Raw genomic sequence first — 16,913 nt, forward strand, 5'->3', positions numbered from 1 at the left:
GACGTGAGCAACCACTTGAAGAAGAAAAGAATGATTGCTTACCTGTAACTGTTGTTCTTCGAGATGTGTTGCTCATGTCCATTCGACTCCCACCCTACCTCCCCTTCGTCGGAGTGTCCGGCAAGAAGGAACTGAGGTGGGGCAGCGCCGACAGGGGTACTTATGCCCCGCCATGGCGGCGCCACTCCAGGGGGCGCCCTGCTGGCGCTACGGGTACCGCTAGGGAAAACGCTCCGGAAGACGCGGTGCACGCAGTGCGCACACCTACTTCGAATGGACATGAGCAACACATCTCGAAGAACAACAGTTACAGGTAAGTAACCGTTCTTTTCTTCTGGTGTTGAGTCCGGGAGGAGCATTTCTTCCACAGGGTTGTGGTATCTACCTTGTAATGGTGATATAAACTTCCCATTTATCCCTGGGCTTTGTCAGTGACTTTTGAATTAACTGTTTTTTTTAAAACACAATCCTGTTTTCCCTAATCTCATCTGTAGAATTCAAGTGGTTTCTTATTGTCACACAGTGGTGCCTCACAGCTGTTGCTTCCTGATCACTCCCCTGGACTCTTAACCCATAATGAAGAGGAAGGCTTCTAACACCTATTAAAATTATACCATACAAAACTAAATTGAGTGACTAAGTGGCACCTAAAGAAGCCTTTTGCGTATTATTTATTTGAATTGAGTCTCTGTCCAATTTCCAGACTTACCCCACTTGCTAGTACGATACTGAAAACTATTACAGGCATCCTTTGAGTCAAAGCCAAGAAGTTTCAAGCAGGAGGAATGATTCAGGGACAACATAAACCACTTCACAAAACACTTAGTTTATGGAGGAAATTAGTTGCTAAGTTCATTTTTTTAAATAAATGTTATTTAGTTCTGTAACATGCCTTCCTAGACACACAGGATGTAAAAGTCTTTAACACAATAAATCAAAATGGGTTTATAAAGAACACAATAAATCAAAATGGGTTTATAAAGAACGTCAGGTCACATGAACACGATCACCTTTTAATACAACTTCATTAAACCAGCGAATGAAGTTACTGTACATCTAAGATCTGAATTCTGGTACATCATTTGATATTATCTTGAAATCTTATTTGGAAAAACTAATTGAAATTGATTTGGTCATGGGTGCTGCCATGTGGATGGAATGGCAGCTGAAAGACTAAAGAAACTATTGGTGACTAATGAAGGGTCCTAGAGAGATAGAAATATAGTCAGGGAATAAAAAATGAAACTGAATCTGTTAAAGTGCAAGCTATTGTAGCTGGTGGAAATCTGAAACTCGAGTATTCAAAGGGAGAGAAATCTGGCATTCAGTAACATAAAAAGGCCCAAGTTTGATCATAGTGAATTGAATATGAGCTGGTACTGTGAAATGGGGGGAGGAGGGAGCTCAGGCTATGTGCACAGAGACAACGTATTATGGAGAGCAGTGATCTTAGTCCTTTTTCATTTCTGTACCAGCCAGACCACTCCTAGAATATATTCCATTCCATGCTGGGCACTTCAAGAAAATTGTAGGCAAAGTGAAAGCCTTTAAGAGAAGAGCAAAAGAATCATGAAGATTGGAGGGAGCGACTTACGGGGACAAACTGAAATAATAGCAGTGCCCAACTTTCATTTAAGAAAACCGGTTCATAGAGGGAAAAACCTCTTAGCTCAGGCCTGGGCAAAATACTGCCGTATCCAGCCCGCCCAGATCTGGCACCCCAGTCTCCTGCCCCAGATCACAATCCCCTCCTACTCTAGGTCACATCCCAAACCCCTGCACTCCAGTCGCCTGCCCTGGGTGTCAACCACCTGCTTCATCCCAACTCCCTCCCAGACTCTGGTTTCCCACCTGCACCACAGTCCCTTACCCCAAGCTCCCTTCTGCACCCAACCTCCATCCCGGACCTCGCATCTCCATTGAAATAATGGAAGAGTGCAGCCCTCAACCACTTTCCAAAATCTTGGAGTTGGCCCCCATCAAAAATTATTGCCCACCCCTGTCTTAGCTCCATTTCTTTGATTAACTTGCAGTTTCACTATGGATATGTGGGCCTGCTTTCTTCCTCACCCTGTCTTACTAAATGAGCCAGGTGGAGGCTTCAAAGGAAAACACACCTGCTTGCTCAAAACCAACCCTTGTAGCAAAGCCTACACCACAGTTCTCTCAGTGATCATTCCAGGTGGTTTAAGAATTGGAGAGAGTTCTTACCAGCCAAGCATCTTCATTCACAACCTTTTCCTTTCATTCTCATTCATACCCTTTCCACTGTAGTAACCAAGAAGGGTGTTTTGTGGCACTATGCACATGATGCTTATTCATCCCACAATGAATTAGTAGAAATGCCAGGTAAAGGGTGCAAGGAATGCTCACTGGGTCACACAACAGGCATTGCTTGACAGTCTCCTGCCAAATTTCAGGTGACCCTATTGTCCTTTCTCCCACTTTTAAAAACACCTTCTAATTTGATCAGACTAGTGCACATTTATTGATCTATTCATAGGAATATAAAATCACCTGCATATTTTCAAACCTGCTGTTTAGTTCCATAAATGTTCTGCATCCAAATACAACTAATAACGTATGACGCCTTTGAAAATGAGTTTTATTAGTTTCACAGTGAACTGCCCCATAACCTTATTTGACTGGAGAGAAATCTAACATTGCAACATCGAGTATATCTACTGGGCAGGAGTTTTTTTACGTCTCCATTTCAGTAGTTTACGCAGCAGTGATACAACCAAAGGCAGTGCCTGAATTTTGCTTAATGGAATGCTCTGCAGGTCTCGCAATATTGTCTGCATTTTGGTGAGGAGACTGTTGATCTGAACACGTTTGGAGTGCAGTAGCCCCAGTTGACTTTCTTCTGTCTTGGTGGAGTCTTTCACCTGTAAAATAGTCAATTTAAAGAAAGCTTAATCTTACAAGTTAACCAAAAAGGCCCCATAATTAATACTTTTATAGTCCCATTCTAGAATGTAAAAAAATGCAGCACTAACAATGTAAAACACATTGCATGAGACTGAGCTTTTATTTAAACCACATTAAATCTTCATCTGTAAATTGAAAAACATAAAATAGCTAAATACAACTTGAAGTTGTGTGTTCCTAGAAGCCCAAGTGAGTTAAGGGGCTATTTGCCTCAGAAAATAAATTAAACTCACACCTTTTTTACTGTGGAATCCTCCTAGTGAATCCTTTTTCACTGAAAATAATCCCTCAATGAATCATTGTGTGAGAAGACTCACTGTTATCAGGGCATGCCGCAAGAAATGCATTTGGATTTTATTTGCTGTCACATTCTAGAGTAATTTCTACAAAGCCACCCTCCTTAAAAGTCTAAGGAAGGACCAACAGTGATCCTGATTTCTTCAAAGAGAACCTGAATAAAGTTGAAGCAAAATGCAGGACAATGTAGCACTTTAAAGACTAACAAGATGGTTTATTAGATGATGAGCTTTCGTGGGCCAGACCCACTTCCTCAGATCAAATAGTGGAAGAAAGTAGTCACAACCATATATACCAAAGGATACAATTAAAAAAAATGAACAAATATGAAAAGGACAAATCACATTGCAGAACAGAAGGAATTATTGGACCTAACCAAGTGAGTTATAAGATCAAGAACACATATTCCTGCGCATCCAGAAATATAATCTACGCTATCATGTGCCAAAAGTGTCCGTCTGCTATGTACATTGGACAAACATCTCAGACACTTCGCCAAAGGATTAATGCCCACAAAACAGATATCAGACAAGATCACAAAGAGAAAACAGTTTCTTGCCACTTTAACCAGAAAGGACACTCTCTAAATGACTTAGCCACCTGCATTCTGCTACAAAGACCTTTTACATCTGCACTTGAAAGGGAATCCTCTGAACTGTCATTCATGTTAAAATTCGACACTTGCCAACAAGGACTTAACAAGTCTTTGAACTTTCTCACCCATTACCAAGACAGTTTCCCCAATTATCACCTGTAATACCATTAACTCACAAACATCCCACTCTCCCTACCTTTAATATCAGCAATTCACAGACACTTACCTTCCTTCCTCCCCCTTCCCACCCCCCCCCCGCATCCCCCTTCTGTTCTGCAATGTGATTTGTCCTTTTCATATTTGTTCATTTTTTTTAATTGTATCCTTTGGTATATATGGTTGTGACTACTTTCTTCCACTATTTGATCTGAGGAAGTGGGTCTGGCCCACGAAAGCTCATCATCTAATAAACCATCTTGTTAGTCTTTAAAGTGCTACATTGTCCTGCATTTTGCTTCAACTACCCCAGACTAACACGGCTACATTTCTATCACTGAATAAAGTTGGCGGTGAAACTAATCTTGCCGTCTCCAATTTGTCTTTCACCTGCAAGCAAATTTCTTAAAGGTGAGTGTGGGGAGGTTCCATAGCGGGACTTTCAGCTGTTCAGTGATCAATACATCAGTGTGGAAAGGTTCTGGGATTTGTGGTCTCTAATTTGCTATTTATTAGGGTATGTCAACACTGGGGGGGTTTTCTGGGCTACTGGAAGTATTCCTGAAAAACTCTGCTGTGTCCAAGGAATGCATTTGCTCTTCCGCTTTTTTTTGTGGAAGAGCAAACACGCTCTTTTGGGGAGCCCTGTATACCTCGTTATACGAGGGTTAAGGGCTGTGCCGAAAGAGGAGACTTTTCCACCATTTGGCTCTGTCTAGACTGGGCCAAATGGCGGAAAAAGCCTCTTCCAGAAAAGCGATTGGAAAAAGCTACATGAATTGCAGAGTGCAATTTGCATAGCTTATTTCGAAACTCCCCCCCCCCCATCATGTAGACCTAATCTTAGTGTGAGCTTGGATCTTCCTGCTTCAAAGCTGCAGAACCCCCACCACTAGCGCCAAGAGATTTCCATAGCTGCTGGTAATAGTAGGAACAATGGTAAAGAGCTCAGTAGCTCTGTTTCCATCCAGCAGAGGGCACTGATGTACACGTTTGCCTGCAAGTTCGCTACCCTATTATTAAGCAGGGCCAGCTGAGCAGAGATCAAAATGTCCATTTCATAGGATTAGTTCTGAATTGGAAAGAAAATCATTTGAGTTTTGTGAAAAACAGGATGGGGGGGGGGGAGGGGAATTAGTATTAGATCAATTGAAACATTTTTTGATCGGAAAATAAAAACTTTTGTTTCATTTGGCGTTTCTTAGAATGCATTTCAAAATGAGAAATAATTTTGAAACAACAAAAGCCCATCTGTCCTGAAAATGTTAAAATGGAATGTTTTTAACTATACTTCTCATTTATTTTCTGAAATGACATTTCATCAGAACCATGGGAAAATTCAGTTTTGCCAAAATAGCATTTTCCGATGGAAAAATGTTCCAGTATAAAAATTTTAGTTAGCTCTCTCTAGCAGCAATTGCAGATGTGGATTACACTTACTAAATAGTAAGGATTTTTAACAAAGGACTCCAGACTTTGTCACATATCTCAGTCAAACCATTTCTATGAAGAAGTTAATGTGTTGTCCATTGGGACAGCTTAGTCTTATTAATTGGAAATGGGATTTATAATGCTGGTGCTTAATCAGGAGAACTTACTTTTAGCCTACGCACCATGTTGAAATAGATGCAGTTTTGGTTTTTAGTAAACAATAAGTAGATTTCATCCTGAGCCACAATTTTAATCTTGATATAAACGTTTAGCTTCATGAAGATGGACTGGAAAGGAGGCGCATGAACATGATGGCTGAAGTCATTCCAACTCCAGTGCTTCTGTCTTCTTCCTTTCTTATCAAAGTAGGAGCCAGAGTGGTGATCCAGATTCAACCTAGAGAAAGAGCTTGAGTTAAGGCATGCAGAAGACAAATGTGCACACTGCTTGGGGAATATAAAAATGAAGAATGGTTCTCCTTGGCCCCTTCAAGCCCATTTTGGCTTCACTGGTGTAATCGTTGCCCTCGGTGTCGTTTCTCCTGATGTTCTGCAGTATGACTGAGGGTATGTCTACACTACAAAGTTAATTCGAACTAACAGACGTTAGTTCAAATTAACTTTGATAGGCGTTACACACGCGAGAACCGCTAGTTCGAACTTCATTCGAACTAGCGGAGCGCTTAATTCGAACTAGGTAAACCTCATTCCACGAGGACTAACGCCTAGTTCAAATTAACTAGTTCGAATTAAGGGCTGTGTAGCCACTTAATTCAAACTAGTGGGAGGCTAGCCCTCCCCAGCTTTCCCTGGTGGCCACTCTGGGTACCACCAGGGAAACTCTTTTGCCCCCCTCCCAGCCCCGGAGCCCTTAAAGGGGCACGGGCTGGCTACGGTGCCCATGCCAGGTGCAAGCTTGCCAGCACCCAGCCAGCAGACCCTGCACCTGGCACGGCTCGAGCCAGCCACCCGCTGCCACCCAGCCCTCCTCCTCTTCCCGGGACCAGGCTGGCGGCTCCCGGGAGCCTGCCCAGGTCCGCAAGAGGTGGGCGCACGCCTGGTCTAGTGCAGATATAGTGGACCTCGTCCACGACCTCTGCACTAGGCACAGGAAAGTGGCCGTCTAGGGCAGGATAGCTGGCAGCCTGGCCACCCAGGAGCAGGTTTGCATGAAAATCAAGGTCGTCCACTGAGACCCCTGACCCTGAGCTTAGAATGGCCGTACTGGGTCAGACCAAAGGTCCATCCAGCCCAGTAGCCTGTCTGTCGACAGTGGCCAACACTAGGTACCTTGGAGGGGATGGACCGAAGACAATGACCAAGCCATTTGTCTCGTGCCATCCATCTCCAGCCTTCCACAAACAGAGACCAGGGACACCATTTCTTCCCCCCGGCTAATAGCACTCCATGGACCCAACCTCCATGACTTTATCTCACTTCTCTTTAAATTCTGTTATAGTCCTAGCCTTCACAGCCTCCTGCAGCAAGGAGTTCCACAGGTTGACTATTTGGTTTGTGAAGAACAACTTTCTGTTATTAGTTTGAAGCCTGCTACCTATTCCTTTCATTTGGTGTCCTTTAGTCCTTCTATTATGGGAACTAAAGAAGAACTTTTCTTTATGCACCCTCTCCACCCCACTCATGCTTTTATAGACCTCTATCCTATCCCCCCTCAGTCTCCTCTTTTCTAAGCTGAAAAGTCCCAGTCTCTTTAGCCTCTCTTCATATGGGACCTGTTCCAAACCCCTGATCATTTTAGTTGCCCTCCCCTCTCCCACCCTCTGTCTTCCCCTCTCCCCAAGTTCTGTTCAATAAAGAGAGTTTCTATTTTTGAACAGACGTGTCCTTTATTTTGTACATCAGGAAGGGGGGCTAGGGAGGGGTAAGTGGAAGGAGATGAGGGAGGAATGGGGTACGAGCCCCCGATGGGGAGGACTGGGGTGGCTCTGCGGGCTCCTCGGGGTAGAAGCTCTCCTGAAGCCCCTCAATTGACCCCCCCCCCCCCCGGATGGCAGCCTGCAGCAAGTGCAGCCGGGCAGATGGCTGAGTGCTGTGATGTGCCGAGTGTGGGCACTCAGGGCACTCCAAGCCAGGACTGCTTTGCAAGCGGGGAACCCCTGAGAACTGTCTGTCCGGGGTGAGGGTCGGGTCCCTTTAAGCACAGCCCTCGGCTAGCCTGAGACAGCAGCTTCACGCTCTAAGTCCTAACCTGATGCCCTGCCGGCACTGCTTCCGGCCATCCTTAGCCTCGGTTCAGGGTCCACTCAGTGTGGACATGCTAGTTCGAATTAGCAAAGCGCTAATTCGAACTAGTTTTTAAGTCTAGATGCGCTAATTCAAATTAGCTTAGTTAGAATTAACTAATTCGAACTAAGTTAGTTCGAATTAGTGCTGTAGTGTAGACATACCCTGAGATCAGAATCAGGCCCAACGTTGTGCTTGTGAACAGACCCAAACACAAAGGCTTTTAGTTTACAGTACAGTAACCCATTTCAAGTGATTGATGCACTTTGCTTGTAAGCAGAGCTGGGTAGGAAACACTTTTCCCATCGTAGGAAAATTCTGGAGATTCTGAAAAAAATGTTCTCAGCACCCATTTGGAGATCGGTTTTTCATCGTAAGTTCTTGCGAACCGACAACCCTTCTGCTTTCCCCCCCCAAAAATCTGCTCCGGTCAGTTGTGAAGTTTGGTTTCAATTTTGACTTGATTTAAACTGTTAATGTAATTTGCTTAAATTTTGAAAGGAAAGGTGGGCTCATGCTGAAAACAAGAGACATTTGTTGGGAAATGTTAAAATGGGACATTTAGAGAATTGAAAGCAGTTTTCAAAAAAAGTTTTGACTGCAGAAATGTGTTGAAAATTCCCTATTCCTTCAAACCAGTTGTGGTTATGTTCCTGACCAGCCCAACTTAACAACAGCTTCCACAATGAAGGGAAAGTGAGGAAAGGGGAAGGAGCACTGGGAACCAGTTGCAGCCAGAATTTCAAAAGAACCTAGCTCCTCTGGTGATATTTGTGAATTCAGGGCTCAACATGTAGAGGTTCTTCATCTGCTGCTGGATTGGGAGTTGAGTTCTTGAAAATGTGACGCAGGCTGAGGATGCTGAGCCTTTTTTGACCCCACTGCATCTGAGCCCACTTAACTGAAGTTCACTTGATTCATTCTGACCATATTGGCTTCATCCTAAGCAAACAGCTACTCTACAGCCATCAGACACTTCCTAGTTGTGGCCTGTTAAACATTAGGGGAATCCAGTGTGTGTGGTGCATCTTCCAGTGCTGAGCAAGTACTTGGTTAAATTCAAGTTTACAGGGGATTTTCCACTCTGGTCTATATTCCTGAACTAAGGGAGCTCTCACCATCAAGGTGTATCCCTTTGATGCTTTTCAACAGTGGCACTATACAGGGTTGCAGTTTTTACTCCCCACTATATACACTTTAGGTGTTGGTATCCAAAATACAACAGTAACTGGAATCATTGTAAACGCAGCTGGGACAGGGTAGGTGCAGGGGTGCTGCTCCCAATGGGTGCTTATGGCTAGCTGTGGAGGAAGAATGCTTCCCACGTAGCCTCTCTCTCAGCAGCATTTCTGGCTATAAGATTAACTACCTCCAAGCAGGCGGCCATCTTTCAAATGCTGTGCCCCCAAAGCTGTTTCCTGAGTATTCTTTTCAGTGGCTTCAAAAGGGGATTATTTCACTGAACATTGCAAATGTCAGAGCTGAGTGGTAAAGTCACACACGTACTCCTCAAAAGAACTGTTAAAGGAGCATCACAATTGCTTCCTCCAGTTGTCTGTGGAAACGGTGGGAAGAAATTAGACCAGGCCTTCTACTGTCTTTTGATGCTAAGTGTAAGGCACTTACATATCATGGGGATGTACATGCAGTTCGATGAAAAACTACTTATATGTGTGGAACTTAATTCCTTTGTAACTTTGTGGGCTAGTGCCCCCCCCCCCAAAAAACAATGTCATAATGCTTTTGATCCCTAATTCCCACTGACAGAGCAAAATGACGCTGCCCCTGCAGCTTTTCTTGGGAGTTTAGTACAGCCACTTAGGCAGTGAGTGGCTGAGCACTTGTGCTGTGTGTTGCGTGGCTACGTTATATGCTCTGGAAGGTGAAGGTCACCCTAATGCAGAAGGCTGCACTAGGCTTAGGCACTACGTAAGCCCAAGACTCATGTATTCTGGTTTGGCCTCCTGCAAGTCTTTTGGCCCAAAGTGCTTTGCGTGACCTGTTTTCCATACTGAATGGTGTCATGTTCAAGCCAGTTCTCCTTGTAGTAGAAACAAAGAGAAAACCCTTTCAGGCACTAAGTTCCCGCTAAGCTGCATGGCCCTCTGATTAAGCCCCGTGCAGGTGTCAGGGCTGCAGCAGGGACGGATATCTCTCCCCAAACCCTGAAGCTTTCATTGCCAAACAAATAGCTATATGTATGTGTATCTTACGCATGTGCAGCATTTCAATTACAATTAAATACATGTTCTCTCTCCATTTGGCTATATGAGAGTTAACTTGCTGGATAAAAAGAGACAAATATAATAGAAAAATCAGCACAATTTCAGAAGACGACGACACCGGCAGAGTGCCAATCAGGGTGACAGCTCAGAGAGTTGAGAAATGGTCCCAAAATGAGTTCAGATAGTTTTTCGCCTTTGTCTGTCTAAATTTTTTCCAGTTTAAATATAAAGAAAAATTGAATCTTACCTCACTGCTACCCAAAACTGACCAGGACAGCAAAGGTCAGTGAGTGGCTTGGCTTAGCCATGTTATGTTGTGAGTCAAGTATGAAAAGAAATGCAAAAACAATAATATGCCCCAGCTATGCTGTTTTGGAGCACAAATTAAAAACATGTTTGAACTAGTCTACATTCAAATGAGATGACAGGAAGGTATATTAGTTTTATTTTGAAACCAAGGGATTTTTAAATAGATTGTGATAGTCATCTATTCTATATAGCCCTTAATTTATTTCTACAGTGAAGCACTGACCCAAAGTCTCCCCTCTCCCAACAGTTCAGATATAAATCAAGGGCCAGATCCTTGGCTAGTAGAAATCAGCTACACCATTTATAGCAGTTTAGGATCTTGACCAATGTTCCTCTAATCTTTTCTATCCCTGTGTGGATTTTTTCCATCCATACGGGGAATAAATTTTATATACACCGAGGCATGTGTGAATTTGCACCACCAATAGAAACACACACCTAGCTGTGGGTGCTCTGCTAGTCAGACGGGCAGCATTTAAACTTCTGAGCGGCCCCCATACAAGCATACCTCAAAAAGGGAACGCTGATCTTAACCCTAATATTTCCCTTCAAAAAACTAGTGCCAGTCCTGAAAGAAATACTGAATGCTTGTGTTAACTGAAGAAGGGCAGAAGCAGCTCAGCTAACAGCACTAGACATTGTGATTGTGGAATGAGAAACACGTGGTTAAGCAATCTTAAGTTTTAAGATTATGCAGAGGCAGCTCATTTCAATAAACTCATTCTCATGGTGAAAACAGGACTGTGGCAATGCGCCCTTTCTGGGATTTACTGTTCATGGCTGCACTATAATAATTCTCTTGCTGATCCATGATTCTGCTGTGGCCCAATTGCTACCAGAATATGAACAAGTGCTATGTGCTATGACTCCACGTGGGGAAAAACATTAAAAAGGAGGGACCATGTTCCCTACAGTCACAAAGCGAGGGTGAGACAGAATGAAATAAGGGAAACAAACAGATGGAATACTTCTGAAAACAAGAGGAACCACATTGCATTCTTAAAGCGATCGCACGGGCGCTTCCAGACCAGGGAGACAAAGAAGAGTAATGGAAAGTCAGCGGGAGAGAGAGAGAGGTAGAAAACAGAGGCTTGGGTCTAATGGGTCAGTGATATTTTACTGCTGCTAGGAATTGCTGCGTTAGAGTGTTGTAAAACTCATACTGCTTCGTGATGGATGAAAGCGCAATGTGTCTGGAGGCAAACACTAGGAGGGTAGTGGTCTTTATGGACATGTTATTACAAAAGCTATTTACAGTGATTTGTAACAGCCAGTAAGACATTTAATGTATCCATTAATTAGTTTCAACAGAGGGATGACTTGTAAAATTTAAATCAGCACATACTTGCTTCCCAGTTGTAAGAGAGTAAATTGAAAAACTGATATTTATGTGGTGCATTGATGTCTTTCATTCCCTGGCTTTTAGAAGGTAAACTTTCTAGGGAAAGGAGCAGCTAGGGGGTTGGAAATTAAGATTTGATGACTTAAAAAGTGGTGATTCCTGATGCAAACAATAAATCATTGGATATTAGGGTTTATTCTAGGGAAGAAATTGGTCACCTAGCAATTCCTTATGGCCTGGAGCATTCACAGGATATGAGAAACAAAGCAAATGCAAGGTTGCCATGAAGCCAAATGTACTGGTCCTTGTAACTGTCATTCAGCCGCACCGACTAATGTACAGAGGATGTCAAAAGTCAAGAATGTGGCCTAACTGGGCTTAAGGCAACTGATAGAAAGGGGGTAGCAGTGGACTATGGCCAGGTCTGCACTAGACCCAGCAGCTCAGCTTAAGGTACCCAACTCCTGCTACGCAGAATACATAGCCAGAGTCTGCTTACTTTCAGCAGTTTGCTCCCATTGGCTTCCCTTACTCCTCACAAGAGGAGGAATCCTGGAGGCTGCTAGGGGCCACCGCAGAGTCTGATTTAGCAACTCTCGATTAGATTTGCTGAATCGAACTCCAGAAGATCCATCGCGCCAGCGGTGATCTTCCTTTTAGTGTAGACAAGGCCTGATATGCGTAAGTTGGGTAATCAAACTCTGCTGAACACTCAAAGTACAGGCAGCTTGTCCAAAGACGTCGGCTTACATTTAACATGCATAAAACAGAGCAGACAGCAGCTACTGCCCTCTTTAAAGGAGAGGTGTGACACTCTGACTACAACTACCAGCGTGTGAGACTTGATCTTGGTCTGCATGGCCCTCGCCTCAGCTACACTGGAGCACCATGTGGCCTACAGTCTGTGAAGGTTACACCACTGGGTTAAGGGTACGGGGCTGCCTTGGGTCCACTGTTGCTGTCTCTCCTAAGTGCCAGTTTTAGCTCAGAGGTACCTTGTGCTCCCCTGCTTGTGTGTGTATGAATGTGTTCTGTCTCACGTGCACATTGCAAGCTCCTCAGGGCACCTTTTGTCTTGTGTTTGTGCAGCACCTTGCACAGGGCCCTAGTCTATGATTGGGGCTCATAGGTGCTGCTGCAGTACTCAATAATCAAGCTAGCTGGATGGGCCAAATGAGCACCCATGGGTTTCAGTACTTAGCTACATTCACCTTCTATATTCTTAGCTACTGGATGCACTGGGAGCATTCCAAAGGACAGCAGGGTTTCTGTCACTCTGCTACCCTTTCTCCACCCCCACAGCTGGACGAGTTCAGTGGTGTATTGCTCCTTCTCTATGGACAGCTAGCAAGAGGTTCAGCTCCTTTTCTAGGCAGGCTGGCTTTACTGCAGCTGGTGGAAGTGTGCCAAATCTCCATCCGCCCCTACCTGCTTAGCCATGGAGGCTTCCTCAGCCCCAAAAACAAGGCGGTGTCCACCGTGACTGAACATGAGGCCCAGGCTTCTTGGCGGTAATCATTAGTACTGGCTGGAAGACTGTCTAACAGTCCTTGTGCTCACCAGATGAGTCCATTCCTATAGTTGCATGTCGCATAGCCCCAGCTTGTGAAGAATCCTCGAATCCCTGAGTAGATATCGTCCTCTAGGATGACGTATATAAACTGTACTTCCTTGACATTCACGATCAGGATGGCAATGTTACCTGATGGATAACTGAAAAATAGTTAAGGAAAACCCTCCCCCCCAAAACAAACGAACACCCCTCCCCATACTGCCCCTGCAATAAGGCAGATTTTGGTGGAACACCACTCATGGTAGACTCAAAGGCTGCATCTAGAATGGCAAGTTTTGCTTTTGCGGAAAAACTTGCCAGCTGTCTACACTGGCCACTTGAATTTCTGCAAGAACACTGACGATCTCATGTAAGATTGTCAGTGTTCTTGCGGAAATACTATGCTGCTCCCGTTTGGGCAAAAGCCCTCTTGCACAAATGCTTTTGCACAAGAGGGCCAGTGTAGACAATGTGGTATTGTTTTGCACAAAAAAGCCCCGATCACAAAAATGGCGATCGGGGCTTTCTTGCGCAAAACCGCGTCTAGATTGGCACGGACGCTTTTCTGCAAAAAGTGCTTTTGTGGAAAAGCGTCCGTGCCAATCTAGACGCTCTTTTTTTTTCTGTTAAAAGTATTTGCGGAAAATCATGCCTGTCTAGATGTAACCAAAGGGTCAGATTCTTGGCTGGTTTAAATCAAGATAGCACCACTGCAGTTGCTGAAGTTATGCTGCTTTACGTCAGCTGTGGAGCTAGTTCATAATACATAGTTTATCTGCTAGCACTGGAGGAAACTCACAGCCAGAAAGACCTCTCAGTCAGATCATTCTGAAATTTGACCCATGATGTCATAGAATACATCTTTGTAGGATACAAAACCTGACCTGTCCCATCTGGAAAAAGAAGAAAGAATTCCTGCCCGTCAGGATAATATCTTCTTATAGGCTCATGAGGGTGGCAATACTGTAGAAATAAAATGATTTGGATTTGGTGAGGTGAAAAAACCAAAATCAAGTGTGGTGGCATGGTAGTGGGGTGGGAGATTCCAGACCTAATACCCACCAGGAATTTTTTGTGACTGTATATGCAGCACATGCACTCCAACTAAAAAAAAAAACATCACTATGCGACAGAGAGGCTTAGATTCCAAATACGATAGTCACAAACAATTTCTCCTCCAATATTTGTTCATCTCCAACTGGGACCAAAGGATTTGGCCCAAGAATATAAATCTTTAGATGCTGTATCTCCCATATTATGCTTGAAGTTTGTTTTGTTTGGTTTTAATTAAAAGTCTGCTAACTGACACAGGAGACTACACTCTTCATAGCTTACATTTTACACATCTTGTGTACAAAGCTTGGCTCTCTCTAATTTATAGGAGTAGCCTTTCCCTGATAATATTTTGCCAAGAGGCTTTCTTTCCATCAGACACACAAGTTAATTTGCTCTGCAATGTACTGGCAGATGATTGCAGAGAAAATATAAACAGGTCTTTACGTAGGGGTTGGCTTCAAGCGCTGCATGAAGTTGAGCTCCATGCTTCCTCGTAAGAATGAACCGCAGGGTCGTTTGCCTCTTCTAGAAGAATGCTGAACATTTGCCTCTGTTAGTGGGGGTGGGGTGAGCATTTTTACAGTCTAGCATTTTAGCATTACTAAAGCAACAGCTAATTCTTACATACAGAAAGAGGCCTCCCCCACTATGTTGCTCTCAAGGAGATTAGAACTCCGTCTCAATAGCTTCCAGGGTTTTGCATTTCTCCTGCGTGAAGTGACTGATTCTGGCCACAAACAAGAGCCCTAATTTATAACCAGAGGATACATATTTGGACTCTGCAAACTAGCTAAAAATTATCCCCTGGTTGCGGGGGAGGGGAGGTTGTGGAGGGAGAAACAAATGTTGCTCTTGCTTTTTTTATGAAGCGCAAAAGCTGACGGTTCTAGATAGGAGGCTTTGTCATGCACATAGCTCGGGGGGAAGTAGTATAATGGATTTCTAGAGCTACAAAAGAGAAACCCTATCGCTTGTGATGTAAATCAAGGTAATTTTATGTCAATTTACATGCCCTGTAACATCTTTTTGCTTTGGAAAGGAAGAGAGATGCCAACATCATAACCCTTGTTCAAAATGGAGGTTTGGTGTCAAATGCCTTCCACTCCTATTGTTTTCTACGCAGGCCTGCTGATGGGGAGGGGAGGGCAGAGGGGGTAATTTTTCTGGGACTCAGTAATTCAAAGGGTCCTGGGGCTCTTGGTCACCGGTCACCACCCACCTCCCTCTGCGTGTAACTGTATAACCGCTGACATGTTCAGTGGTTGCAAGTTTACTTGAATAAACGCACTTTAACACTCCTAGTCTGCTGTAATCTCACTGTTTGCATGACTGATGCCAGCAAGGTGAAGTAGTGGGGAAACAGAACACAGGAAATCAGAGAGATGCTGAAGGATGGATCCTGCACTGCCCTGGCTCCCTCCTCTGCTGTTTGGCAGAGGTGGGTTTGTTCTAGGTCTCTGTCACACACTTGGCCCCTGCTGGATTGAGAGGTCTGTTACCTGTGTCTATTCTTGGTAAAATGGATGGGCCTTTTACCAGGGGATGGAAAAAATACAACATCCTTTTTAACGCTGAACAATCAGCTACTGTGCTGATTGGAAATTTTGTTTCCAATTGTGAGAATTCAGAAGGGAAATTGAGAGTATGAGATCACTGGTCTGAACCAGCCACACTTCCTGAGAGCAGCTACTGGGCCTGCTTCGATCCACCTCCTGCCCTTTCTCTGCCAGTGTTTCTCAGTACCAATAGGCAACATCCATACTATTTCCTGTCTGGATTTCTAGAGAGAGACACCACTACTGGGGTCAAATCCTGAATAGCCTAATGTGCAGAAATGGAGTCAAGACTCAGACACCAGTCCCACTGATGAGCAATGTTAGGTTTGAAGTTGGCTCTCTAAAGCTTTTGAGTCAATACAGACATTTTCCTCAATGTCTAGGTGAAGAAGAGCTCTGCGTAGACCTGAAGAAGGGTACGTCTAGACTACAGGCTTTTGTCGACAGAGCTTCTGTCGACAAAAAGCGTCTAGACTGCATCCAGTTCTGGCGACAAAGCAAGCCGCTTTGTCGACATGAGAGTGTAGATGCAATAACTCCTTCTGTCGACAGAACTCTGTCAACAAAAGGCTTTATTCCTTGTAGAATGAGGTTTACCGCTGTCGACAAAACTGCCGAGTTCTGTCAACGTTATGTCGACAGAACTTGGCAGTAGTGTATACGCAGGTATTGTTTTGTCAACAAAAGTCCACTTTTGTCAACAAAACCCTGTAGTCTAGACACACCCGAAGAGTGCTGTGTAGCTCGAAAGCTGGTTTCCGCAACAGAAATTGGCCAGTAGAAGATATCTCGCCCATCTTGTCTCATGGACAAGTCACATCATTTTGTTGTGATGCAGTTTCTCCCTCTGTAAAATGGAGATAATTCCTTTCTCTCAATTGTTGTCTGTCTTGTTGACTTGTGATATCTTTCAGAGTAGGGACAATCACTTAGGGATTTGTACTTAGCACAATAGAAGCCTGATTTCTGCTGGGACTCATAAGAGCCATGACTGCACAAATAAATTAATAATAATAAACCATAATAAGCTGTCTCTGGGCAGTTCATAGAATAGACTGTATCCTCCAGAATCTTTGAGGTTGTACTGTCGCCTGGAAAGAGGGCTCTGTATCCTATTTACAGGCTCCACAGATACTTGCATTGTACTCACCTTATCTGCTGAGCCCTTGGACAAGCCCCTGAATAGACATGTAAAGTGGAGTACACAGTCCCAGAGGTAA

General features: G+C 44.0%; 1 protein-coding gene across 12 annotated transcripts in view; it reads right to left on the reverse strand.

Annotated features, from left to right (window-relative positions):
• Window positions 1-2,586: 2,586 nt before the first annotated feature.
• ERICH6B (glutamate rich 6B) overlaps window positions 2,587-16,913 on the reverse strand; it is a 67,916-nt gene continuing 53,589 nt past the window's right edge. For 10 of the 12 annotated variants that reach the window (XM_025182084.3, XM_075919005.2, XM_075919006.2 and 7 more), the window contains 4 exons: window positions 13,956-14,044; window positions 13,090-13,242; window positions 5,578-5,806; window positions 2,587-2,888 (listed from right to left, as the gene is read on the reverse strand). In XM_025182084.3, coding sequence (XP_025037869.3) covers window positions 2,682-2,888; window positions 5,578-5,806; window positions 13,090-13,242; window positions 13,956-14,044 — 678 coding nt within the window. In that variant the 3' untranslated portion in view covers window positions 2,587-2,681. The remainder of the gene's footprint in view (window positions 2,889-5,577; window positions 5,807-13,089; window positions 13,243-13,955; window positions 14,045-16,913) is intronic. The other 2 variants (XM_089775473.1, XM_089775472.1) reach the window with 2 other exon arrangements.

The sequence above is a fragment of the Pelodiscus sinensis genome, chromosome 1 (assembly GCF_052426305.1).
Source record: "Pelodiscus sinensis isolate ZL-2025 chromosome 1, ASM5242630v1, whole genome shotgun sequence".
NCBI lineage: Eukaryota > Metazoa > Chordata > Testudines > Trionychidae > Pelodiscus > Pelodiscus sinensis.